Source organism: Phalacrocorax carbo, chromosome 12, assembly GCF_963921805.1.
Source record: "Phalacrocorax carbo chromosome 12, bPhaCar2.1, whole genome shotgun sequence".
NCBI classification, from domain to species: Eukaryota; Metazoa; Chordata; class Aves; order Suliformes; family Phalacrocoracidae; genus Phalacrocorax; species Phalacrocorax carbo.
Window position 1 is genome coordinate 13,705,007 of NC_087524.1, and position 25,656 is coordinate 13,730,662.

Consider the following 25,656-nt stretch of genomic DNA (forward strand, 5'->3'; position numbering starts at 1 on the left):
ATGTCAGGAGATCAGCATGTTGATTGCTCTGATCAAGAGGGAGGTGATAAAGATTATGGTGATGAATTTGATGCAAAGCCGGACAGAAGCAGCAGATTTTCAATTTTTGGAAAGTAAGTTACTACTTTTATTCCTGTCGTTGTTGTATCAGCTGTCATACTACCCTTCTAATGGGATTTTGGTGTTTGCCATGTCCACAATGTCATGGATGGTTTGGGTAGGGAGATGGGTTATGTTGTACAGGTTTAATGTGTCTGGTCTGTACCTTAAAGCATCTCTCTATAGTATCTGCTTATAGGAACTTATAGTATCTCCCATAAGCTTTATTTAGTAGTCAAGAGACCACTAAGTTCATTTAGCGTCACTTATAGTCCCTCATCTTAAATATTGCCCTTTGGTGGAGCTGGGAATTAAATATGCCATTAATTATCTATTTTATTCCATCAGCTCAGCTAACCTCCTGCATCTTTGGAATCCCCTGCTGACTATTTAAGTTAATTTAAAGCCTGGATGTGCCATCTAGGTTGTAACACAAAGAAGCCTCACTGAGTCTAGAGATGTAACCCATTACAGAATAAATTTAAAGCCTTTCATTTTAAAACATAGTAGTCTCACTGAAGCATAAGCTTACTTTCATTAAATGTATAGGAAGCAAGAACTATGTACTGCTGGTCTGTGTTCCTGAAAACACTAGATGAATGTGATTGAAAGTGCAAAAGATGGAAAATGAACATGCAAATTTACAAATACTATTGAATGTCAGCAAATGGCTACTTCACATTGTGAACTTTGTGGATTTAGAGAGATTTTATTAGAGGTGTTTATTACAAAGACTATTACATTTACAGAGAGGTTTTGATTTTTTTTTTACTATTGGATATTCACATTCAAGTGAACACTACAATTCAGAGAAAGTACATAGAGAATATAATTCTATTTTTGCTGCTTATTATATGAGTCTAATGGGGGTAACAAATCTATGAGAGAAGTGAAGATGATTTAGTCTTAGAAGACTTATGATGTGCTGTTAAACAAATCACTTTACTTTCTTTGTCTCATTTTATCATTCCTCAAATGTGTTTTATGATGTGTATGTGTATTATTAATTTTAACAGAATCACATCATGCAAAATAGACAATATAACATTTGCCTCTAAATCTTGCCAAACGTTTTTCAAAGATTTCTTTTAAACTTTATAAAATGTGTGTTTTAATATCTGAATTGGTCTTCTTTATAAGAGGTGATATGCTAATACCATTATTAAATTATGCAATTCCTGAAGGAAAGGCAATAATCAGCATTTCTATTACTTTTTTTCTATAAGAAATTTTTTCAAATAATTCAGCTATGCATCAGTTTGAGGCATTCATCTTTTGGGAACTCCTTGTAGATACAATTTGAAACATTTTTCTTTAGAAGTAAAAAATTGCTCAGATTAAATATTAGGTAATGGAGAAGATTCAACGTAGATTTTGTAGAAAAAAAGTAAGTCTGAGGAATCTGAGTTTCTTGAAGAAGGTGATGATTGCCTGAAGAGGAATGGAGCTGGTTGACAGCAAAGGTCTTAAAAATCCAAGCACAGTGGCAAGGTCTTTGTCTTATAGAAAGTAAAACTCTTTGGCCTGAAGGAGGATAGGAGAGGAATGTGAGAGGATAAAGGAAGATGGGATATGATCTAAAATCATGACGGTAATGGAGGTGAAGGTGAATGGAGAATGATCATTCCTTGTGCCTCACAGGAAACCTGGGGGACATCCCATGAAAAGTTCATGCAGTAGATTTAAAACAACCAGTAAGATGTAATTTTCACAGAGTGCAGAATGCAATTGTAGAACTTAAAGTCACAAGGTATGCAGATGTCAGGATATCAGATGAGTTCAGAAGAGATGTTTTTGTGGAAGAAAAGTCCAGTGGGAATATTGGTGTTAAAATCTTTGGTGCAAGATGTACTAAATCGTGTTCCTGTGAGAATATATTCTGTATCCAGTTTCTTTTGTTTTTTTTTTCTTAAAACTTATTGCTAGTCAGTACCAGATGCTAGGCTAGATGTACTTCAGGTTGGAACCAGCATGGCTCTGTGTCTTGATTGCCAAGGCCTCATTTTGGCAACATGAAATTAATACCTGTAAAATGACATCTAGAATCACAGAATCATTAAGGTTGGAAAAAACCTCTAGGATCATCAAGTCCAACCGTCAACCCAACACTACCATGTCTCCTAAACCATGCCCCGAAGTGCCACATCTACATGTCTTTTAAATACCTCCAGGTATTTAAAAGTCTAGAAGGCTTTAGATTGACTACAGATTTATGGTCCCTTGTTTTGTTTTAGCAATCCAGTTTTTACCAGCTGTGCAGTACTTTCAGTAAAATTCTACATTGTATGTAATTTATTATTGCTTAAAATATATAAGCTCAATAGGAAAATGAGTAACTTGTACTGTTAAATAAGCACATTAGTTTTAATTTAAAAGAACAGAGCAGTGAGAAACTGAATTCAAAGCTATGCAGAAAGACCAGCTGCTTCCAGTAGCTTCACAGCTCAAATTCACCATTCTCTGGCTCTGACTGGAGATTTCTCTAGCAAGAGCAATAAGTAGAAATAAGTGAAAATCTTTTTCACTGCAGCATATTTATCTCCAAGAAGTCTGTGGGCCTGGACTTTACCATGGAGGCCACGAGGTTCAGAACCGGCCACGGAGTGGGCAGGTTCTTCCGGCTGCACCACAGTTCAGGGGAATTACCATCTATGTATTTCCTTTTCTTTGAAAAAGTGCTACTACTTAGTTAATGTTGTTGGGGAAAAACTGTTTCACGGGGAAAAGAGTTGAAAGTTTTGAATTAGCACCTGCAGGTGGTGTTTGGTTGAGGGGTTTTAGCCACTAGATGGCAGGAGGGTATCAATTTTGTTTACAGCAAAAATGTGGACAAAAATTAGGGACCGCTGCAGTTGAGCAAAAAGTTCTGTTTCGGAAAGCAGAAATAGCAGGATACACTCTGGCAAGCCTACGCGCAATAAAATTTTAAAATGTGGTTAAACAAAGATTGAGCTGAGGATCTCAAACGTGTATTTTAGTTCTTTATGAGATAATTAGAAACTAATAGAATTTTTCCCATAGGCTCCTGTTACACTTTTGAGGCTTTAAAAATAGTCTCGCTTTTCCACAGGATGATTTAATATCTTCATTTGGTATCTTTTGTCTTTTATTGGGGAACTCTGTTAGGAGATTGATAGCAGCAAACCCGTTTTAGCATCCAGGAAACATAATATAGCATGAAGTGGAATAAAACTGTGGTTCCACTGTATTAAGTAGAGCTAAGATTTCTCTTACTCCTAATGAAAATTGTTTGGGTTTTGGTTTTTTCTGTTTTTTTTTTTTTTTTCCTTAAAAAGCTGCATCTGAAAATTCCCAAGGCTTGGTAGACTCGCATTTGTGCTGTCAGTAATCATGACTGTTTCTGGGCTTCAGTGAAGAAACATAATGCAGAAGAGGGTGATTGTTAGTAGTATCTAGGTACCACTTTTATTCTAATTGAATAGAACCATTTGTCCTCTGGTTACTTTTGTCTGCTCCAGCCCTACTGTCTTGTTTTGCGGTCAGTATTCCCATTCTCATCTGGAAACCAAAAACATTATTTAAATATATATTTACGAATTCTTACAAATACCTAATTACAATTGAAACTGTGTGATTCTGTAGTGCCCTTAATACAGAAACATGAAATATATTTTAAGAAAACTCAGGAATTTGAGAGGCTTATAGGTACAGTACACTGACATACAGTCACCAAGAGTACTTCAGCTGTTTAACACTGCAAACCCAAAATATCTCTAATGTATTTATTTCTGCCAAGTCAGGCCACTATAAAGTTTGAGACTTTTTATTTTAATTAATATGAAGGTTTGCTGGAAATATCAGTGTGTACCTTGCCTTATGTAGTTCAGTAGTTATGATAGTTAGTTGTATTACCTACCAGGTTTGTAAACTAGTATTTAGATGAAAAAGATTCACAGATATATAGTTTTTCTTTTCATTTGTATGGTGTTTATTTGGATTACAGGGTATCATAGTGGGGAAGCACAGATGTTACCAAAGCTGTCTGTTTTAATTTCATGACCCTTGTTTCAGTGTAGCCATATTTCTCAAAATAAATAGCCTTGTCCTTCAAAGAATAAATACTCATTTCTTAGATTGAGCCTCAGCTGAACCTCAGCTTTGGAGCTGTAGCAGGTGTGGAAAGTTTGTCTTTGCTTCAGCTTTGCTCTTCTGTTCTTCTGTCTTTCAGAGAGCTATTTTCCATGCACTATTGATTACCGACAACTTATTTTTATTTGGTTTGTAAGAAGCTGTTTTGCAGGTAGAACTTGATGAACAACAGTTTCACAGTGATGCAGAGGCATATTTTTCCAATTTTGTATTTTTTGGGCCATTTGAAAACACTGGGCCTGATCCTATAAATTAATTGCTTGCTTTGTAGAAAAAGTGCTACTGCTAGCACTGTATGCTTATGAAGAAACTGTATTGGCCTCCACTGTATGAATGTCAGCTGTTCCTGCCTTGAAATCAATGTGTTCAAATCCAGATGGTGCCTTAAATGATACCGCATCTTTTTATCATAATTCTTACAGTTTTAAAATTAAAAATGCAGTTCTGTTACAGGTTTTTCAGTGACAGAATATTACAGACCTTTCAAAAATAAATACGGAAAGAAAAGTATCTCTTTTATCCTTAGATAGAATAAAAATAGCAAGTTACTTTAAAACAAATAGCAGCTGATAAGTCATTAGTTAAAGTTATGCTGTTACGCTCTGGGCTGCAACTCAGAGGTCTGAACTGAACTCTTGGTTCAGCCTCACGTTTGCTTTATGTCTCTAAGCAAATCACAGTGTGCCGTAGTCTCTCCCATAAATGGGTGATGATCTTTCGTTTAACTATCCTAACTCTGAAGTTAGGGATTTAGCACAAGCTAAATGTCAGTGTATTTTCCCCCAAAGCACTGAGCATAAAATTTCAGAAGCAATAGGTTCTGGCATCTGTAGTCTGTTAAAGTTAATTCCTACAAAGCCAATAATGAGATTTTAACATAGAGCAACAGGGATGCATAATTTTCATTACTTTCTTTAAACCAGAGGTTGTTTTTTAAATTTTTGTTATTGAAGTTTTTGTTAGATTTGGAACTCAACTTCTGGAGAACACTGCAGGAGTAGTTAGCAATTAGCAAAAACTGTGGTCAGTGCTTATACTTTTCTTTGGACGTTTACTGGATGTACCATATAGGAAATGCCCAAGTATCTTGAAATTATATCTAAAGTGTAAGGATTCATAGCCAATATTTATTTCTAGTATCCGTAGAGACATTATCTCATGAAGCACAGCAAATACTGAGTTATCCATGAACTGTATCTGTAACAATCACAACAGTGAGTCAAGTATCCTAAGTCCTTTTTAGCATAGTAATTTATTTCCTTCATTACAACAAACTGGGCTCTCATCATACAAAATTCAGAGGAAAGCTATTTGTGGTGTCATTTTTAAGCTTTCAAAGGAATCAAAAACAAAATAAGCCAAATTTATAATAAACCAAAACTGTTTAAGGAAAATATATAGGAAATAGTTCTATGAATTAGAATACAAAGAGGTTTTGTAAACTGTGTGTGTTAATTTGCACTATTTTCTTAGAAATATTCATTGCATAAATATTGTAGTAATGGTGGATCAGGTTTTGAGAGAAGGAAGAAAGACATGTTACAAAGTGGAGTCTGCTGTCCCACCTCCATCTCAAGATCTGCTGTATTTTCCTACACTCTTTACATAGGAACAGTGACAGAATCAGAGCGATGGGAACGTGTTTTCCACTTGTCAGCAAAGGTAGATCAGGCCTGCATGACCTCAGCTTGCAGGGTGATAGCTGTGAGGGTTTGAATAGCCCCATAGAAAAGTCCAGTGTGACCCACTGCTGACACATGCGAATCTTTGGGCCTGAACACAGAGAGCATCCCGTTTCACTCTCCAATGTAACGCTGAGCATGGTGGGCTCCTAGCATTAGCAAAGAAGATTAGACTTGCTTTTGAGGACAAGCTGAAGCTGTTTTCAGATGCAGTGTGGAGTACCATTTGATGATGAGCCAAGGTACTGTAGAATGTTATCATCTCCTTCCTTCTCTGCCACCTGTTTGGAAATCTCATGAATGAATAGCCTAAAAGAGTTCAGTTTCAGTGCTCATACCAAGCTAATTATAAGTCTCCTGGCATTTTGCAATTGCTAGCCCTAACCAGAGTGTTCTCTGAGAAATAGTATTTGTGGGGAATTTATTTATTTTAAGTCATTTTCCAAGCAGTCCATATAGCAATATATATACACCTGTTAATTGCTCTTAGCACCTATGGTAGGTAAGAGAGGCTTCATCTTTTTTTTCATATAATCGGCAGTTGCCCATGTACATCCCTACCTAGGATATGATCATGCAAGATTTCAATTTCCAGAACACCCACGGAACGTATGTACAGCAGGTTTTCTAGAAATGAGCAGAAAGCCTTTCAGCAAGCAATATCATTTATTTGTAAAATTTTACCTTCTGAATATTATTTGAATGTTACGTTACTCACAGAATTGTGAGGCCTGCACAGCAGATACCACACAGCTAATTAGGAAGCTGAAGATTAATTACAATGATAGTTGAGAGTTTAGAACTTCCTCTATTTTGGTTCTCTCTGCTGCAGGCATTACACCACAAAATTGTCATGTAGGCTGTAAATGACACTTAATATTTTTAGTGCACAAAGACTAGGATAGTGCTACCTGTTTGGTTTTTTTTTTCCCTCATCTTTTTTTTTTAAGCGTTGCAAAATGTGGACAGTATTAAACATAATAGCCTGTGTTGAAACTTTTTTTACAAAGTACAGCTGGCTTAGCCCTGGCGTGTTTCATCTGCAATAAAATTGCAGCCATGGTTTTGGTTTGAATTATGTTAAGGCCATCACTAACACATAGTTAAAATGAGAGGAAGATATATTTAGATGCAACTATCAGAACTCCAAAGATATATATAATATACAAAGTATGCCAGTAGTTGTAGTCTGAAGCTTGTTCTTTCAGCTACTTTCATTACACAGTGAGTTTCCAGTTGGGCTGGATTTCTCTGTTTTTCAAGTTTTTAGAGAAGATTCTCCCTCCTAATTGGGGAAGGGTCTGAAACTAAAATGGAACAAAAAAGCTACAAGAGTAGCTCAGGGTGGAAAAAATATCTTATAATGAGGGATTTAAAACGTATTTAGTTTCTCTAACTAAAGTTGAAAGATAATTAGCTTGCACTATACAATTATACAGTGGGCTATACAAATATATAAGCAATGGAAAATCAGAAGATAGGCACTTTTTGTAAGCAGAGAATTCATAAATGGATCCATAAATGGATCTTCTAAACAAAAGTCGGGCATAAATCTAAAAGGTGTTCTGCAGATTAAACAGAAGCTGCAGGTTTGTAGAAACTACTGAATAAGGATTTGTGGCTTGCTTTGCAGGAGGTCAAATGAAAAGTGTGTTCACACTCAGGTGAGTCAGTTACTGCAGTTAGCAATTTGCAGCTCACTAATTGATTTTGTTAATCTCTGAGACTGTTGCTGTTGTGAAGCTTTGTTGTAGGTGAGGCCTTATTGCAATTCAGGCTAATACACATAAGATTGTGTTTTCAAAGGAACATACAGATAGCCATTGCCGTAGCTCAGCTGAGTAACTGCAGTGTGATAAGCTGTGATATCTTGACTGTTAAGCCAAGGTGCCAGAAGCTTTAAGGGCTATAATGTACTTATGGAGATGCCATATTCTGTGGACTGCGACCCTGTCATTATTGCAGTTGACGGTAAATATTTGTGTGCAGGCACCAGCAGTTTTATCTCTCCAGGAAAGCTAATGTGCAGTAACCAAAGATAGGAATTTGTTTCTGGACTGAGATCCACTATAAACCTCCATAATGAATAGTAAGAATGCCTTGTTTCAAGCATTTTTTTCCATGAGGCATGTGGCAGGAAGCTACCTCACATGCTCTGGACCTAAACATTGTACAATGCACAAAATGGTGGATTTCTAATTCAGTCTCTAGTTTACTGTATGCTGCTATCCCCCTGGAAAGAAGCCATGAGATCTGCAATTGCTTTATGAAATAAGTTTGTTTAAGCTGCATTTTGTGATCGAAAAACTAAGACCAAGAGCTACAGAATTACTTTCCCAAATTTATTCAATGGCACAAGCAGTATTCACACACAGTTCTCCATCTGGAGCACAACCAAGTGGCTCTTAGTAGGTAACAGAACATATTCCCCCAGTTGAGCATTTTGGTTTGTGTAACCAAGCAAAGCATAGCTAGCATACAATCTTAATAAATATTTTTATGGCTTGTGTTCTACTGCTGGAGGTGATATAGCATGCTACAGGAAACTTAGAGAAGTGCCAGGATTTCTTTAAAAAATTAAAACATTTTATTTTGTGATTTTTCTGCAAAATCTGTTACAGTACAGCTACATATGTCATAGTAAGAAGAAAAGTAGGTTTTTAATATGATACTGTTTTATTGGATGAATGAACTCAGTCTTGTCTTGGGCAAAGAATTTGTTAATGATAGCTTAGGTCCCACCCACCTCTATTATTATCTTTATAAATTCAAGGCAATAATCCCATTGTTTACCTAACTTCTTTCTTTCAAGGTTGCTACAGGAGCATTTGCCTTTCAAAATTAATGTGTTTACAGTTATAAGGAGGGCTTGGGACAAGGGTTTCCAAAGAACCAAGAGGTACTGTCTCCATTAGCTTCTTAGTTTCAGGTTCATTCAAGCAAAAGGCTTTGCCTCTGCTGGCTTTTAAACTGACTTTGTTTAGTCAGCTGACAGTCTAATTCCAAAGATGTCCATAAGAAGTCATGACTAATTGGCAGTTCCAAAAGCAGCTGGTGGCTAAATAATAATTATGGCCCTTATCTGGAGAACAGTTATAAACAGGCATAATTTTACTGCCTGACGGGTCCCGTTGCTTTTAGTAGTCCTGCTTCCAGGAGGAAGGCTGGGTGCGATCATTAGGGGCTGTGGTGTCGAGTAAGCACACTTGCCATTTCCCTCTGTTCTACCCCTTCCCAAAAATGACTGTCAAGGTTTAGGCACTTCAGCAGAGTAGCATATGAAGATGCAAGGGTTGCCCAGACTTTATGTCATTGATAAATAAGAACTTTAGATTCCAGTGTTATCAGTTTGGCATGTTTCACCATAATTAAAATGTCTTTAACAGACAAGACAAGACAGTTAGAGGGAACAGAAATCTAGGACCGTTTGACTGGGTTTTGTGTTTTAATGTTTTTGTTTTCCGGGGGGTGGGGGGGGAGTTGTGTTGTTTATGTTTGCTACTCTAAATTGCAGCTGTCTGTTTTCATGCCTTTGTGTAAGATATCTCCTTGCCATACTAAGCTGATGTGGGGAAAGCGGACTCCACAATCTGTAAGATTGTAAAGTAGGTGTGTTTATTCAGCGCTGGGCAGCACGGGGGGCAGTCCCACCAAAGTCGTGTGTGCCCGCGTGATAGTTTGTCTTGGATTTATACAGTAAGGCATTACATATACATAAGATTTCCCAGTACGCCTATACATATGCATGACCTTTCCCCGCTTCGTATTAAAATTAGCCAAAAAAAGTTATTTCCATAAATCTTTCCCAACTGAGCTTGCGCAGTGCCTCCTCGTGGTGGTTGTCGGAGGTCATAAAAGATGAAGGCTGCTGGCTCCTCTTTGTCACCGCTAGTAACCTTTTGGTTTTGCGCAGGCTCAGTTATCCCTTGACACTTGTCCAAACTGCAAATTCGGTATTAGCTGGTTCTTGAGACAATTTTCTATCCTTATCAGGAATTTGTCCTTCGCTGGTGGATTCCAGGCCTCCTTGCTAATTATTTTACACAGCAGCTAGATAAGTGTTCCGCAACAATTAACTTTCAGCTGGATAAGCATTCAGCAATAGAACAGTTAACTTTTGGTTTTGCATCCTAAAAACCCCTTCCCCTTTCAAAGCAATATAGGTGAAATAATGTTTAGAAGCTTTTTGGGGAACTTTTATGTTCAGTTTTGTAGGACCACTTTTCTTCTCTCTTCTAAATGAAGACTTTCTATTTTGTTGATAAGATATTGACTTTAATATTGGAATTTTTTTTTTCTTTTGACATTCACCTGGAGCATATTTAAAAATAGCCTTCTAAGGACTGGTTGTTTTGTTGATGCTAGTCTATCAAAGTCATCAGTCATTTGCTAATAACTTTCAGTAGGGAAGGTGAAAGTATGCAATATTTATTTGAACTTCCTCCTATATAATTGGTATTGCTCCTTTTTCCTTAGGAGGTTTTTGCTTCAACTATTAAGCTGTTTTTTCAGTTTATCTACTGGCACATAATTTGGAAGCCTGAGTAACCTTTGTTGCTCAGATTGTGAGGGATAGTATTTATTTTCTTGGTTTACAATTATATGTAACCTCTTTCAAAAGAGTCCTTGGTAAGGTATTATCTGTCTGAGAAAAGAGAGATGGAAATTGCACCTGCCATTGGAGTATATTCAGGAGAAACGGTTTGTGAGCTCATAGTATGTGACAGTCAGGTTGGAAACAGAATTGAGATCTCCCAAATGCCAATGTCTTCTGCAGTGGCTCCTGTTAGTGTTTATCATAGGCTTCAATTAGTATTCTAGCATGCTTCCTTCTTAGTGTGTGACCCAGGATCACAGCATCAAATGCAGTGTCATAAAATTTTAGTATTTGGGCTAGCCCTTATGGTTAATGCGTAGTCCTTATCCTGCATAATTTATGCTTTCTGGTTCTTAACAGTAAAGGAATATTCATTTTTATGAAACACAATTGAAGTAGTGACATATTCTTCTTGTCCAGAAATGTTGCTGCTCTGCCAACCTGGTGGAATATTAATGGAAAAAGGCAACAGGATAATCTATTATTTGCACTCAGCTCTAAATCTGCGTGACACTTTACCAAAACAGATCTGACAAAGAACAAAGAGTCTGCTTTAAAGAACTTAAGATCTAAAAAGCTCTAGTCAGGTTTAACAAGTGTCTTTTGCTTGTTATTGCCAATAGATTTCAAGAGAAAAAAAAATTCAAAGAGGGGAGAGTGTACAGTAATTAGAGGTGTACTAAATATGGTGAAATTAGATTGGATAAAAGTATTAAAGCTGGCAGTTTGGAGAGAAGGCTGTGTAGGAGTAAGACACATTAATGCATGATCATCAGAAAGCATGAGACTTATGAAAAGACCACTAATTATTGAGACTGAGGTAGAAACATAGAACAAAATATTGAACCTTGATCTGTCTAATTTATGAATTCTGTTTCCCGTTCGCTTCTTTTGGAAGAATAACTCTGAATTGGTTTCCAACATACATCACACATAGCTTGGTGATGCTTTGTGAATTCAAACCCAATCCTCTTTGCATTTTCATCATTTACTGTCTATCCTTTAACTACCTATTTAAAAAAATAAATCCAATCTGGCATTTTTTTCCCCAGGAGAGCAAACATAGCACTTGTTGTGAGCAGTAGTTGCAAACATCATTTATACTGTGCATGCAATAATGGAAGGAGTGGGGGTTTTTAGACAGAAAGAGCAGCACAGAGCCATGCAAACTGCATAAATTTAAATCAGCAATATAGGCTACATAAGTTCTTTCAGAGGTCTTAAAACTAATGTATTGTCCGTACACTTGCTCCACAGTATTGTAACTCAATGGGGAATTTATTCAAATGAAGCCTTTAAAGAGGTTCCCAAATGTAAGAGACACAAGTGAAACATCTCAGTTGTTTGCAATAGAATAAAGAGCATTGCAGTTTTAAGATACCTTGCATCCCACAACATTAAGTCTGTGAATGTTCTGGCGGATGTTGTGGATTACCTGAGAAGATTTGCACTATGGACTTTGTCACCACACCACTACTGTAATCTTCTTGCCTGGACTCAGTAGAAAGGCTGACAAGGTGATGGAAAATAGAATAAAGCTGTTGTCCAATGCCAAAAAGCATGGGGACTCCAAAAGGGGTCCTGAGGTGGTGTGTTCTTGTAGTGGGTTTGCGTGGCAAGGTTTTGGTAGCTGGTGGGGGCTTACAGGAGTGGCTTCTGTGAGAAGCTGCTAGAAGCTTCCACCATGTCTGATGGAGCCATTGCCAGCCAGCTCCAAGAGAGACCCGCCGCTGGTCAAGGCCGAGCCTATCAGCGGCAGTGGTAGCGCCTCTGGGATAATGTGTTTAAGAAGTGGGACGAAAAAAACCTCTGGGCAATTGCAGCCAGAGAGAAGAGTGAGAATATGTGAGAGGAACAGCCCTGCAGACACCAAGGTCAGGGAAGAAGGAGGCGGAGGGGGTGCTCCAGGTGCCAGAGCAGAGATTCCCCTGCAGCCTGTGGTGAAGACCATGGTGAGGCGGGCTGTCCCCCTGCAGCCCGTTGAGGACCCCACGCCGGAGCAAGTGGGTGCCCAAAGGAGGCTGTGACCCCATGGGAAGCTGATGCTGGAGCAGGCTCCTGGCAGGAGCTGTGAGAAAGGAGCCCACGCTGGAGCAGGTTTGCTGGAAGGATTTGTGACCCCGTGGAAGGGACCCACGCTGGAGCAGTTCATAAAGAACTGTAGCCTGTGGGAAGGACCCACATCGGAGAAGCTCATGGAAGACTGTCTCCCATGGGAGGGACCCCATGCTAGAGCAGGGGAAGAGTGTGAGGAGTCCTCCCATGAGGAGGAAGGAGCAGCAGAGACAGCGTGTGAACTGGATGCAACCCCCATTCCCTGTCCCCCTGCACTGCTGAGGGGGTGGGGGTAGAGAAAATAGGGAGCGAATTTAAGCCTGGGAAGAAGGGAGGGGTGGGGAGAAAGTGTTTTTAAGGTTTAATTTATTTCTTATTATGCTACTCTGATTTGATTGGTAATAAATTAAGTTAATTTTCCCAAGTCGAGTCTGTTTTGCCCGTGACAGTAATTGGTGAGTGATCCCTGCCTGCCTTATCTTGACCCACAAGCCTTTTGTTACATTTTCTCTCCCCCGTCCAGCTGAGGAGGGGAGAGATAGAGCGGCTTTGGAGGGCACCTGGTGTCCAGCCAGGGTCAAACCACCACAGTCCTCTAAAGATAGCATGTTTTTCAAGGCAATTTTCTTTTGAACAGATGCCTGTTATCAGTCATTCAAAAATTATGTATGATTGCACATTGTATTAGAGAAGCATGCCAAATTATCACAATGTTCTGTGATATTCCTTACCCAAATTTACCAAACTTAATGGAGCAAGAGTAGACAGAGTGCTCTTCTTTTGTGTGTGTGTACTTCGGATAGAAATTAATGTAATCAATTTAGCCTTTTCCACACACCTCTGGATGTCAACTTCCTTAAATTGAATAGTGTCATTTTTGCAGAATTTTTTTATCGACTTACATTTTTTGGTAGGGCAAAAAAGTCCCTAAATTTCTTGGGAGAGTAAGGGACTACAGCTGTTTTCAAAGCCCAGATATTCCTCTGTAATATGATTTTTAGAGTTCATTCTGATTAACACTTTAATTTCCTCTTAGAAAAGCAAACAAACCAGAAAAAAAAAAAAACACACACAAAAAAAAACCCACCCCATGAAACTCCTCCTATCCTGTGACTGAGAAGTGATAATTGTGAAATTTCTGTTTATCCATCTAAGCCTCTGCCCATAAGGCTATTTAAGTGACTCTTCACTTCCAGGGAGAGCTGTTTCTTCTGTGTGCAGTGTGTCATGTTGCTTTTAAGGCCAAGCAGTTCATGTTTGCAGAAGAGCTGTATTGTCTGTCGGTTACAATTATCCTCTTTTTAATCATTGTTAATGTTGAGGTTTAGTAAATGGATTAGTGTAACAGTTTCTACCCTAGAGACTGCACTTTCTTCTTAATGTTTCCCTTTCATCCACTCTTTTGAGAACTTCCCCTGCGTTACGCTGGTGCTGTTCCAAGGGGAGCCCATGTAGTTACCACAGACCAGCTTTCTTAAAGCAGAAGGTGTTTTTTACAGTCACTGGCCTTTACACCTTGCACAAAGGCATGGAATACCAGACTACAGAGCTGACGTTATGTAATGTGATGGAAAGTGAAGATCCTCCCCATGGAAACATATTGCACTACACTTGAAGTTAAGCAGCTGGTTCTCACTGAAACACTTGTTACTCTGGAGGGCCGGCAGAGCTGAGCCCAAGAGCTTGGCTGTAGCTGGTGGGAGAGATGACAAGAGACTGCAGCACTCAAGGAAGCCATTCTCCTGCTCATGGACTCTTAGTATGTTGGTATGTCATACTAATATATGGTAGCAAAGAAAGTGCAGGACGATGCCAGTAGAAAGGAAGACAAAGGAGAGGAAATCTCAGCTGCTAAGAGACACTGCTTTCAATAAAATTTTTATTGAAAATAATCTTTAGGCGTAGTTAAATGTTAGTAGTGATATTTTTACCCTTAAATCTTGATATCCATACATACTGAGATCATCATTTACCCCAGGTGTAACAGAAAAGAAAGTTTGTTTTGATAGGAAGCAGTCCTTTAGACAATCAGGCTCACTACTGGTGCAAGTGATGTAGCTCCATTGACTTTGACAGAATTTTAGCCACACACGATGGTAAGAAATTTGGCTTTTCTTATTTAAAAGTTCAGTAACAAAATGATAAATGCTATGGGTAACTTTAATTTTATATTTGAAAAGTGAGAAGTTGAGAATAATGATTTTTCCCATAATTGACAACAATTGAGACTTGATGAAATCACATCCCCAAGACATAGTGTTGCCAAGCCTAAGGCCTGGATTTAGAGGCACAGTAGGGGTGAAAATGCGCAACCTATATGAGTTTCAATTCAATTCAAAACCTATATGGAGTTTCAATTTTGCTGAACTCTTGGCTGAAGGGAGAGAACGTGAAATATGTGAACGCGCTGATAGGAAGAATATTTCTGTCTAAGGGGAAAATCAGTGACCACTAGTGGAGTGAGGAGTTATGGCACAGTTGTAATTAAAATCTGAAGAAAGAGTAAACAGTCATAAAATTCAAGTTTCTATTTAGTCTGGGCAAATTTGAATCCCAAAAGGTGAAAAATAAAGACACTGGATGTCAGAGAAGCTGAATGAAATAAAACTGAGGGCAAATTGTTTAAAACATTTTACAACAGCACATAACTAACCTGTGGAAATGCTTTCAGAAAAAATGGTGATTAGAAAGCTTGGTAAGAACAACAGCAGTAAACATTTATATTAACATGTGTCCAGTTCAAAGCTTAGAAAATAAAAATTTAGCTGGAAAGCTTTAGTCTTTCAGTCATAAGCCAGCCTGTCACTGACAGGGTGTTTCCTTAAGGACCAATTATTACATATTTATTACTTTATTAGTCATTATTACAAGGTCTGATCTAGCTTGTTGAAACTAAAGGGTTAGAACTTATACTGTCAGTTTAGTCGGGTCAGGCAATTACCATGCTGCGCTATTTTGGCACAGAAAACAGAATCTTCAAAAAACAGTTTCTGTCTGGACTGCAGGCCCAGGATATATATACTCCACAACCTTTGTTTCCTTATTTGTTCAGTTTGGACAGATACCAAAAGATTTCTGGAAGTTTTTGTTGTCTGCTGGTAAAGAAATGGTAGGCGTAACCCTACAAATCATGCTGTGGTTGCTCAGTATCTCATTAGCCTGCTCAGCATGGAAGGAATTATTAGAAAAAAATCATGCTATCTTCTGCAAAGGAATGGGAAAACGATAGAGTTATGTGTGCTACCGTGCTGACGAGGCTTGTCTGTGACATCTGACATTGACCAGCATAGATTTTCCAGCACACTTTTGGGAATACCAGCAGTTGTAGCTACAGCCCCTGAACTCCCAGGTATTTCTGCATGAATGAGTGCAAATCATTGAACTTGGAAGTGACATGGTTTCAAAGAAGTTGTGTGGCTACATTATTATGCCATGTCACCCCAGCTGCTGTTTTCAGTGAGCCTTTTTGTGGGGAAACGTGGCTGCATGACTTCTGGACTAGAATTACATCACTTCCAGCATTTTAGGAGAGCAGGCAGTGCAAACATGATACCATACTGCTCATGTGGATCTGTCCCGAGTTTTCACAACTGTTCATGGGTTGGACATAAACAGAAATTGCTGTACAATCCCCTTGAAAATACCCTTCTGTGTGTAACAGCTATTGTTAGTCACACAGCTTTTTCAGGAAGTCAGTGAAGCCAGGTAAATCTGTAGAAACTTGAATCCAGTGTGGACTGAGGAAATTAACCTCTTCAACAGCCTGAGTGGTTTTTGTTGTTCTGAAATTTCTTTTTCTTTCTTTGCCAGAGAGCTGTCTAGTGATGTAGGACCAGGGGGAATTTTAGGCTAAAACAAGAATCCAAGATATCTTTGAAAGTCAAATGTAATATTAACATTATACAGCTGCGGATAATTCTTTAAAAAGGTTAAAATCTTTTCTCAAGGCAAAGCATATTTAATTATCTCCCCCAGAGCCCTCAAGAAGCAGTATGCAAGGAGAATACCAATACCTGTGAGTTGCCAGAAAAAAATACTTTTAGAGTATCAGACACAATCCTCAAGATACAATTCTATGTCTTGTTTTGCTGTCTCTAAGAGAAGTCTAACAGAAGAGATAATATTAGGATGGTCACATGTAAAAAGAGTACATAGAAAGCCTGCCAGGTGCAGCTATTTCATTTGGCCCTTTGTAACATGATGAGGACACTCAAGAAGAAGCTGTTTTAAAATTTAATTGTAGTAGCACTTAGACACAATGAATCATCTAGAGAAGGTTTGTTATAGTTTCCAATTAGTCTTGTCCTTTGGTAAGAAGAAAGAGGGCACTTAAAGCTAAAAGACAACAGTTGTTAAATCAGAAAGGTAAGAAAGTAGATTACCTAAACAACATTTAATCAATTCGCAGCAATCTCATGTCTACAGGCTATTATTGAAGTAAATAGCTCAGTAATTCTTTAGAATGATGTCAGAGGGAGAATAGTGAAAAGTGCTTAAATTAATAGAGGATATGGGAAAATCTGATTTTGTTAAAAACAGACTGTATTATAGTTATTTGTGCTGCGAAAGTAGGTTATGTTTTCCTCTCAGACATCAGCAATAAATGCTATTGGAAGCAGGATGCTGGACCAAGTAAGTCCAGTAAGAGGGGCACTGATAACTTCTGCCTTTTCCTGGGCATTGTTTCTAACTGGGCTCGCTCCAAAGTTTGTTTATAGCTCTGAGGTTAAATCAGGCCCTTTATAGGCTCTCACTGGCTTCAGTTCTGCTTGAGGAGATATTACCAACATCTGGAGCCACCTGACTGGACCAAAAAGTCCACTTCTAAAACCAAATACTGCTGAGTTCCTCATCCTTATACTTCAGGTGTGCATGCTGGCTGTAATTGATTTGTTCTTAATACTCCATTTAGAATAAATTGGTGAGTAATGTCTGTGCTATCCCTTTGCATCTCTTCTAATCCAGTCTAAGACTCCTGCACGTAACAGAAAGGTCACTACGCAGTCATATTAACAGACAACATTTATAGCTCATTTTGTTTTGGGTTGGGTTTTGGTGTTTTTTTTTTATTGTTGTTTTTTAAGTGAGGTTCAGGTATTGATGATGACACTAAAATGTGCTTAGTTCTTTGCATAGTTTCAGACTGCTGTTTGGCAGACCAAATTAACATATGACCTGTTCACATCTATAACCTTTATCAGTAGCAACTACCTACTGCTCAGTCGTAATCTTCTGAGAATCTAGGGATGATGGTGATTCAATAAACAAATCCTATCACGCCACTGGGTAAACTGTATCTTCTTGTGCTTGGAATAGTTGTTAAGGGAGATCTGTCTCTCCTTCCATGAATTATTTATATTAAAAGTAAAATATGTCCAGAACCATAGTTTGTGAAGGGTTACTGCCAGCCAGACTTCATGTTTAGGCCATTTGTTTTATCTGTGGGTCAGGATCTGCATATACTACTGTTGGCTGCAGTTCACTCTAGAGTCATTTTACCATCATCAGAATCCAATCACATACCATAATCACTTCATGGAAATCACAAAATCTTTATGCCTTGATCTGAAATATAAAGAAAGAAAAACATTAGAGAAGAAAAAACTTTGGGTAGGGCTGCCCAGCTGGTTTGAATTAAGATAAATAGGCACACTGGATGGGACTGGCCACTAACAATAATTTCATTTGGTTCACCTAGAAGAAAGAAGAATGGAGAAGAACAGCCAAAGTCCTCTCTCAATAGTCAGTACCGAATTGTTACACCAACATTCCAGTATAACATGGACTACAAGAAAGTTGGCAAATGTATTATTATAAACAACAAAAATTTTGAAGACAAAACAGGTAATGTTCTTTGATGGTACTTGTTACAGACTTTACATTTCTTTACACTTTTATTAATCTATAAGGATTTTATTTTTAGGACATGGAATTTTAATGAATATACTTATCTTTTTTGAGAAATAGTTATTCCTACAATTTATTCCTGTTCTGTAACACTTTTATTAGAGCAGCTCTTTGCAGCTTCTTTGCAGTATATGTTTCAAAGAGCACATGACCTTGCTTTACCAACTTCAGACTAAACCTTTGTCCCAGAGTTTAAGGCTGTGTTGTTAAAATTTGAACTTTGGCATCTGCAGCCCGTGTTATAACATCTCTGTCCCTGGGCTACAGCTATGAGCCACAAAAGCTAATAGCTGTAGCTGTACTCTGTTCACACTCCTGCATTTAACTTTTCAGACCACGTACAGTTTCAAAGCAGACAGATACTTGTGTTATAGTCATCGTTAGAGGTCTTTTCCTATACGCTTGGCAAACACACTAAAAGAAGTGTTTACTCCGAAGAATTTACATCAGTTTCTTTTATGTGGGTATCATAGGGACTCTCTTCAACAATTTTTCCTTGGGGTGCTTTATACCTGTGTAACACAGCATGACCAAATGGAGATAGAATCATCCATAAAGGTCCTGTGTTGCAAGGTGCTAGAGGCATGCCAGCATTTTTCAGGATAAGATATGTGTTAATATTGAACCTTGCATTATTCTGCATTAAAACAAATCTCACAATTTATTCTCAATGCTGAGAATGCTGCTAGGGGTTGTTTTAAAATCATGTCACCATGATGTTTTTCAGGTTGGTTAATTATAAACTTAAAAATTTACCTTTGAACATGTGAATTATCTTGAATTCTGTGATGTGTGATCAACCATATTCTTTGTTTTTCTGACAGGAATGGGTACACGCAATGGCACTGATAAAGATGCTGGAGATGTAGCTAAGAGTTTTAGAAACTTAGGTTTTGAGGTTTACATATACAATGATCGAAGCCGTGATGACATGGAAAAATTACTGAAGCAAGGTAAAAATTTAGAATCATAGAATAATTTAGAGTGGAAAAGACCTCTGGAAGTCACTGAACCTACCCCCTGCTCAAAGCAGGTCAAATTAGAAGAGACTGGTTAGGCCCCACTACATGCAATTTTTTATATAGAAAGATTCAGTTTCTGAATGGATTAAGCTTAATTCCCCACCTCTCCCTCCAATGTCAATTCAGAAATACACAGTTTTCTTCTTATATTAGGTGAAGCACCTGTCCTGTGTATTAGGTGAAAAGCCTTGTCATATTAGATAAAGAGGCCAGCCTGTTGACTCCAGTGGGCTAGACTCAAGAGTCGAGTGAAGGATGCATTCATGTATTCGAGGTACTCATCACATTACTAACAAGTGGGTTGTGTCTTCTTTTCCACTCTTTCCAGTAGAGGCCCAACGTATATTTAGTCTCAGAAAAATGTGTTTGCTGAATATAATTTTAATTTAAAATGTTGCTTCCTTTTGGCTAAGAAGTATTTGTTTTGTAGCTGCTGAAGAGAATCACAGTGATGCCGCTTGTTTTGCCTGTATCCTTCTAAGCCATGGGGAAGAAGGCCTCATCTATGGCACTGATGGACCCATGGCGATCAAGAGTTTGACTACGCTATTCAGAGGAGACAAGTGTAAAAGCCTTATAGGCAAACCCAAATTATTTTTCATTCAGGTAATAGCCCTAAGGTAAATATAGTATCCTGCTGCTGCAGTGGGGAAAACATGCTATGCTGGTTGTCCACTCTACAAAAGCCCTGTAGGTTAACTTACTGAATTGCTGGAGGTTTCATGAAAAAATGTGTTGGGAGAAGTTGACTGTGGGTGACTTGTATTGTTTGCTTTTAAAAGATAACTTAAACACAAGATTCACAGATGTAAAGAACATATTGTCGTTGTAATTTTGTACATGGTTTCTCTTTGTGCTTGGTAGTATATGAACTCCAAAGCAAGGAAGAGAAACTCCCTCTTGTGCAGACAGAGCTGAGGACAGTTTGTGATTATCAATAGAAATAGTACTGTCCAGGTCTCTTTGAATAAAGGCTGTCTCTACAAATTACTGCATTCTGCTAAAATAAATATATCTTCTCTCCCTCAGTAGCCTAAAATTTATATTACATTACTGCATTAGCATATAATTAATTGTATATTACTTAAACTTTTAAAGACAGCTGTTTCAAACAGTATTAACTGACACACCATGGGTCTGAATTCTCTTTTTTATCATAGTATTATGAACATATGGGAGGTGCAGCAGATATGGTTTTCCCTAGGCTGTTCCACCAATTAATCCTCAACCACAAAGGAAAAACTGTGACTCTTTTGGACTCTTCATGCTACTAAAGTGACCTTTCTTTTAATTGTAAAATTTGGAATGGGTACTTTGTTGCCTTTAGAATTACCTTAGTAAGGGCAAACAAATCATGCCATATAATACCATCAGAATGCTATTTTTTTGCAAGAACTGTCAGTGAAAGCTACTGATCAAGAGCTGAAACTTACCAACCTGGACAGTGGTCCCAGTGTGCCCTTTAGCTAAACCACATGATTAAGAGGAAATTAAGAATAAAAGAAAGAAATGGGAAAGTGTTAAAAATGACATATACTTTAAATGGGTGGTCAAACACTGGAAAATGTTGCCCAGATTGTAGAGTCTCCATCTCTGGAGATATTCCAAACCCAACTGGGCACATTCCTGGACATCTGCTGTACCTGCCCCTGCTTGAGAAGGGGGATTGGACTAGATGATCTCGGGATGTGATTTTGTTATTCTGAGATGTAGTGCTGCAGCAGTGCATGTCAGGAACCAAAGACAATGTTAGTCCACTGTAAAGGAAATGTCTGGGAGTCGCGCTGCACAAGGCAATGTAATAACTGAGTGCTGAGGATGACTCTAGACCAGTAAAATTAATCATGGTTAGAATAAGCTAATGCTGACTTGGCACTTTGACAATCCACTGAGTTCCACAGCCTGCAACACCATTACCTCCCTTTACTTTACGGGATGTGTATTTTGAAATGGGTAAGCTAGTAACGTTCTCACTGAACAGTTAGATGTTCCCCAGAATTGCATTTCTGCTTCTAATACATGCGAAGTACTGCTTAAAACTGTATCCATTAAAAATGTTAATGAATACTTATTTTTTTTAACACCTCATTTCTCCTTACTGGACAAGTTCTCTTTGTCTTTGCTGCTTTCAGGCATGCAGAGGTTCTGAATTTGATGAAGGTATACAAACTGACTCTGGACCTGCAAATGACACTCTGGAAACAGATGCCAATCCGAGATACAAAATCCCGGTAGAAGCAGATTTTCTGTTTGCATATTCCACAGTGCCAGGTAAAAAAAAAAAGAAAAAAAAGGGGTCAGGGTGGGGGTAGAAGCCTAAAACTTTATCACCGGTATTGGCTTGGTTGTAGACTGACCCTCATTGATGATACATTGTACACTGATGGTCAAAACACTTAAGGCCCAGTGTATGTTGGGGCGGTGTGTTGTATCCACCCCTTTTACACAAGCTGTAGCAGAAACAGGAGAGAGCCCACATTTGGCAGGTGAGAAGACACAAATGTTACAGATGGAAAAGGCAGAACTTTTTCCTGGGGATCCTGCTCTTCCATGTCCCAGTCTAGTGAGTATGTTGAATATGTGGCAAATAGGCGAGGCAGAGGCGAAACTCATGAGGAAAAGTGTGGTATCCTACTTCCTGCAGTTTCCCAAATGCAAAAATATAGAATGGTACTTTAGCAGTGTGAGATTTGGAGAGTTAATACACATTATTCTCCACTTTAGTGAAGTAGGATATGTGACAAAAGTGGTAAATGATAAGGATATGTGACACAAGTTCCCTCTACAACTACCTGAAAGGAGATTGTAGCGAGGTGGGTGTTGGTCTCTACTCCCAAGTAACTATCAACGGGACAAGAGAAAACGGCCTCAGCTGCGGCAGGGGAGGTTTAGATGGATATTAGAAAAAATTTCTTTACTGAAAGAGTGGTCAGGCACTGGCACAGGCTGCCCAGGGAGGTGGTGGAGTCATTGTCCCTGGGGATATTTAAAAGACATGTAGACGTGGCACTTCAGGGCATGGTTTAGGAGACATGGTGGTGTTGGGTTGATGGTTGGACTTGATGATCCTAGAGGTCTTTTCCAACCTTAATGATTCTGTGATTCTATTCTATTATAAGAATTAAATTTTTCTGTGTATGCATTGTTACTCTGTGCTCAGAATCTTTCACACAAATTAATACATATCTCTCTGCCATTCCATTCTTCAGCACAAGGTAAGAAAAAAGAGGAAAAATAACCCCATGTACTTTCTTATCTGTCTTTCCTGTAAGGTTATTACTCCTGGAGGAATCCTGGAAGAGGCTCCTGGTTTGTGCAGTCTCTGTGCTCTGTGCTGAACGAGTATGGAAAACAACTTGAGATCATGCAGATCCTCACACGGGTGAACTACGTGGTTGCCACAAATTTTGAATCACAGTCTGATGATCCACGCTTCAGTGAGAAGAAGCAGATTCCCTGCGTGGTCTCTATGCTCACTAAGGAACTTTACTTCTGAAAGTGTATTTTAATGCAGCCAGTGATGAAAGATCAGGATATGGTTTTGGGTGGAGATTTGATTATAAACTGGAGTAACACATTTTTAATAACAGAAATGTAATTATACTACATTTTTATATTGTATAAGCTGGGGTATCTGATGGAGGGACAATATGCAAGATTTTAAAGATGAAATAAATGCTGTGAGCCAACCTGACAGCTAATACTGATTACTATATCGTGATTTCCCTGTGGCTGTCATGATTTATGGTGAATGAAGATGGTCTGAGAGTGAGCTACCTGACCAGTAAAGGTTTATTCCAGGAAACAGTTTGTAAATTAAGAACAAAATAATTTAATCATGAGACTCCATCTTTTCTTTCACTGCTAGCTCTTGAAACTATAACTTCCTCAGAGATTTCCAGAGACCATCATATTATGGGTATGTCCAGTGATGAAACAGTTTGTAGCTATTTAAAAGGGTGTTTCTTAGTCTCATATATTCATTTCCTTTTTATGAACATTATAAATGAAGACTTATGGTTGCTCTGTGCTTAATCTGGAAGTCAGTTCACTTAGTTATGACTCTAGCATGACATGGAAAAATAAAAAAAATCAATATTTGTAGATGATTTACCTGAATAGTATGGAAATGTAACAAATAGAAAAATCAAACTGCAAATCTATGTAAAAGATTGGCAAACTGTAATTGGATGATGCCTTATTAAAGCGCCATCATAAAGATTTTTGCCTTGCAAGTGACAGTTAACTGATAGAATGGCCTGAAACAGTGGTGGTGCAGTTTTTCTGCTTGCAGAAATAAAAATGTCTGCTGCTTGATTCGGAATTGATTTTGAATCGACAGAAAGTTAATGCCTTTGTCCTAAAACATTAAAGTTCAGTGTTGAAATGATAGAATTATATGTTTCAGTAGCAAATCTATGTTTGGATATAGCTTCTGTTTGTGAGGAGTTTTGCCAAGACTGGAAATACTTACTTGAATCAGAAACGGGAAGTGCCTCTGCTGTACTGCCTTGGTTTTGTATTTTGGTGTTATGTCAGTGATGTTTATATTCCTATTTTTTATATTCTTAAAGTTGGTAGGTAGCTCAAAAAAGTAAGTTTAATGATTTGGTTAAGCTGCTAAGTTGTTCACCGTTTTCCCACTTAATGTACTTTATACTCTTTTGAAATCTTCTAAGAACATAAGTAGATCCTATTAAAGCCAAGTTACCAAATTATTAAGTCTATTTTCATACAAATACTGTGGCATAGTGAAACATATATTTTTTTCATAAGTCAAATTTACAGTTGAGTTAAATAAATGATTGTTCTATGGGCGTCTTGAGCATGAAATCAATAAAGACCTTTTTTTAAAATTTCCTATGATTATCTGCATGTTTCTCACTCAATCTGGTGAAGTGAAAACCAAGGAAAATACATCCCAAAGTCTTTCTCAGCCAGGAATGCAGATGGTCTTCAGCATCTTTTCAAGATGACATTTACAGCATCTGTTGAAAAGTAGTTTAGAAAAGTAAGCTGGCGTGGTGTGAGTTGGGCAGGCCTCATCCTCTCTTAAAGTAAGCCAAAATTATTGAAAATATTTTAATGGAAATATCCTGATCGGCCAACACTTAATCTTGCCCTGTGTATAAAATGTCTTTATACAGTAAACTGTACAGTGGTCTAGCGGTCTCCTGAAAGGTGATGGAACAGTTCATTCTGGAGGTCATCTCCGGGCATGTAGAGGAAAAGAAGGTTGTCATAAGTAGTCAACTTGGATTCACAAAGGAGACATCATGCTTGACTGACCTGATAGCCTTCTGTGATGGCATCACTGGCTGGGTTGATGAAGGGAGAGCAGTGGATGATGTTTACCTCAACTTCAATAAGGCATTCAACACTTTCTCGCGTCGCCTTCTCACAGGCAAGCTAAGGAAATGTGGGTTGAATGAGTGGATAGAGAACTGGCTCAACAACAGAGCTCAGAGGGTCACAATCAATGGAGCAGAGTCTGGATGGAGGCCTGTCACTAGCGGTGTTCCCCAGGGGTCTGTGCTGGGTCCAGTCCTGTTCAACAGTCATCAATGACCTGGTCGAAGTGACAGAGCGTCCCCTCAGCAAGTGCTGACGATCCCAAGCTGGGAGGAGCGGCTGATACACCAGAAGGCTGTGCTGGCATCCAGCGAGACCTGGACAGGCTGGAGAGCTGGGCCCAGGGGAACCTCAGGGAATTCAACAAAAGCAACTGCAAGGCCCTGCCCCTGGGGAGGAACAGCCCCATGCACTGGTACAGGCTGGGGGCTGAACTACGGGAAAGTGGCTCTGCTGGGAAGGACCTGGCAGTGCTGGTGGGCAGCGAGGTGACCCTGCGCCAGACTGTGCCTTGTAGCCAAGAAGGCCAACGGTGTCCTGGGCTGCATTAAAAGGAGCATGGCCAACAGGTTGAGAGAGGTTATCCTCCCCCTCTGCTCTGCCCTAGTGAGGCCACATTTGGAGTGCTGTCTCCAGTTCTGGGTCCCCTGGTTTAAGCAGGATGCGGAACTGCCCGAGCAAGTCCAGCAGAGAGCTACCAAGATGATCAGGGGGCTGGAGCATCTCCCTTATGAGGAAAGGCTGAGAGGCTTGGGTTTGTTCAGCCTGGAGAAGAGAAGACTGAGGGGGGATCTCATCAACACTCATAAATATCAATGGGGCGGAAGTCAGG

At 38.8% G+C, this 25,656-nt stretch overlaps 1 protein-coding gene across 1 annotated transcript; it reads left to right on the top strand.

Moving 5' to 3' along the window:
- CASP7 (caspase 7) lies at positions 1-24,331 on the top strand. The gene is made up of 6 exons (XM_009510688.2): positions 1-113; positions 18,242-18,387; positions 19,275-19,403; positions 19,903-20,078; positions 21,605-21,743; positions 22,745-24,331. The coding sequence occupies exons 1-6, from the start codon at positions 1-3 to the stop codon at positions 22,966-22,968; spliced, it is 927 nt and encodes a 308-aa protein (XP_009508983.1). The 3' UTR covers positions 22,969-24,331.
- The last annotated feature ends 1,325 nt before the right edge of the window (positions 24,332-25,656 follow it).

Bases quoted from the DNA above. Each gene is read 5' to 3' on its own strand.
- CASP7 (XM_009510688.2), top strand. From the start codon at position 1: ATGTCAGGAGATCAGCATGTTGATTGCTCTGATCAAGAGGGAGGTGAT. The intron at 114-18,241 runs GTAAGTTACTAC...TGGTTCACCTAG, and splicing joins AGATTTTCAATTTTTGGAAA to AAGAAAGAAGAATGGAGAAG. The intron at 18,388-19,274 runs GTAATGTTCTTT...TTTTTCTGACAG, and splicing joins AAATTTTGAAGACAAAACAG to GAATGGGTACACGCAATGGC.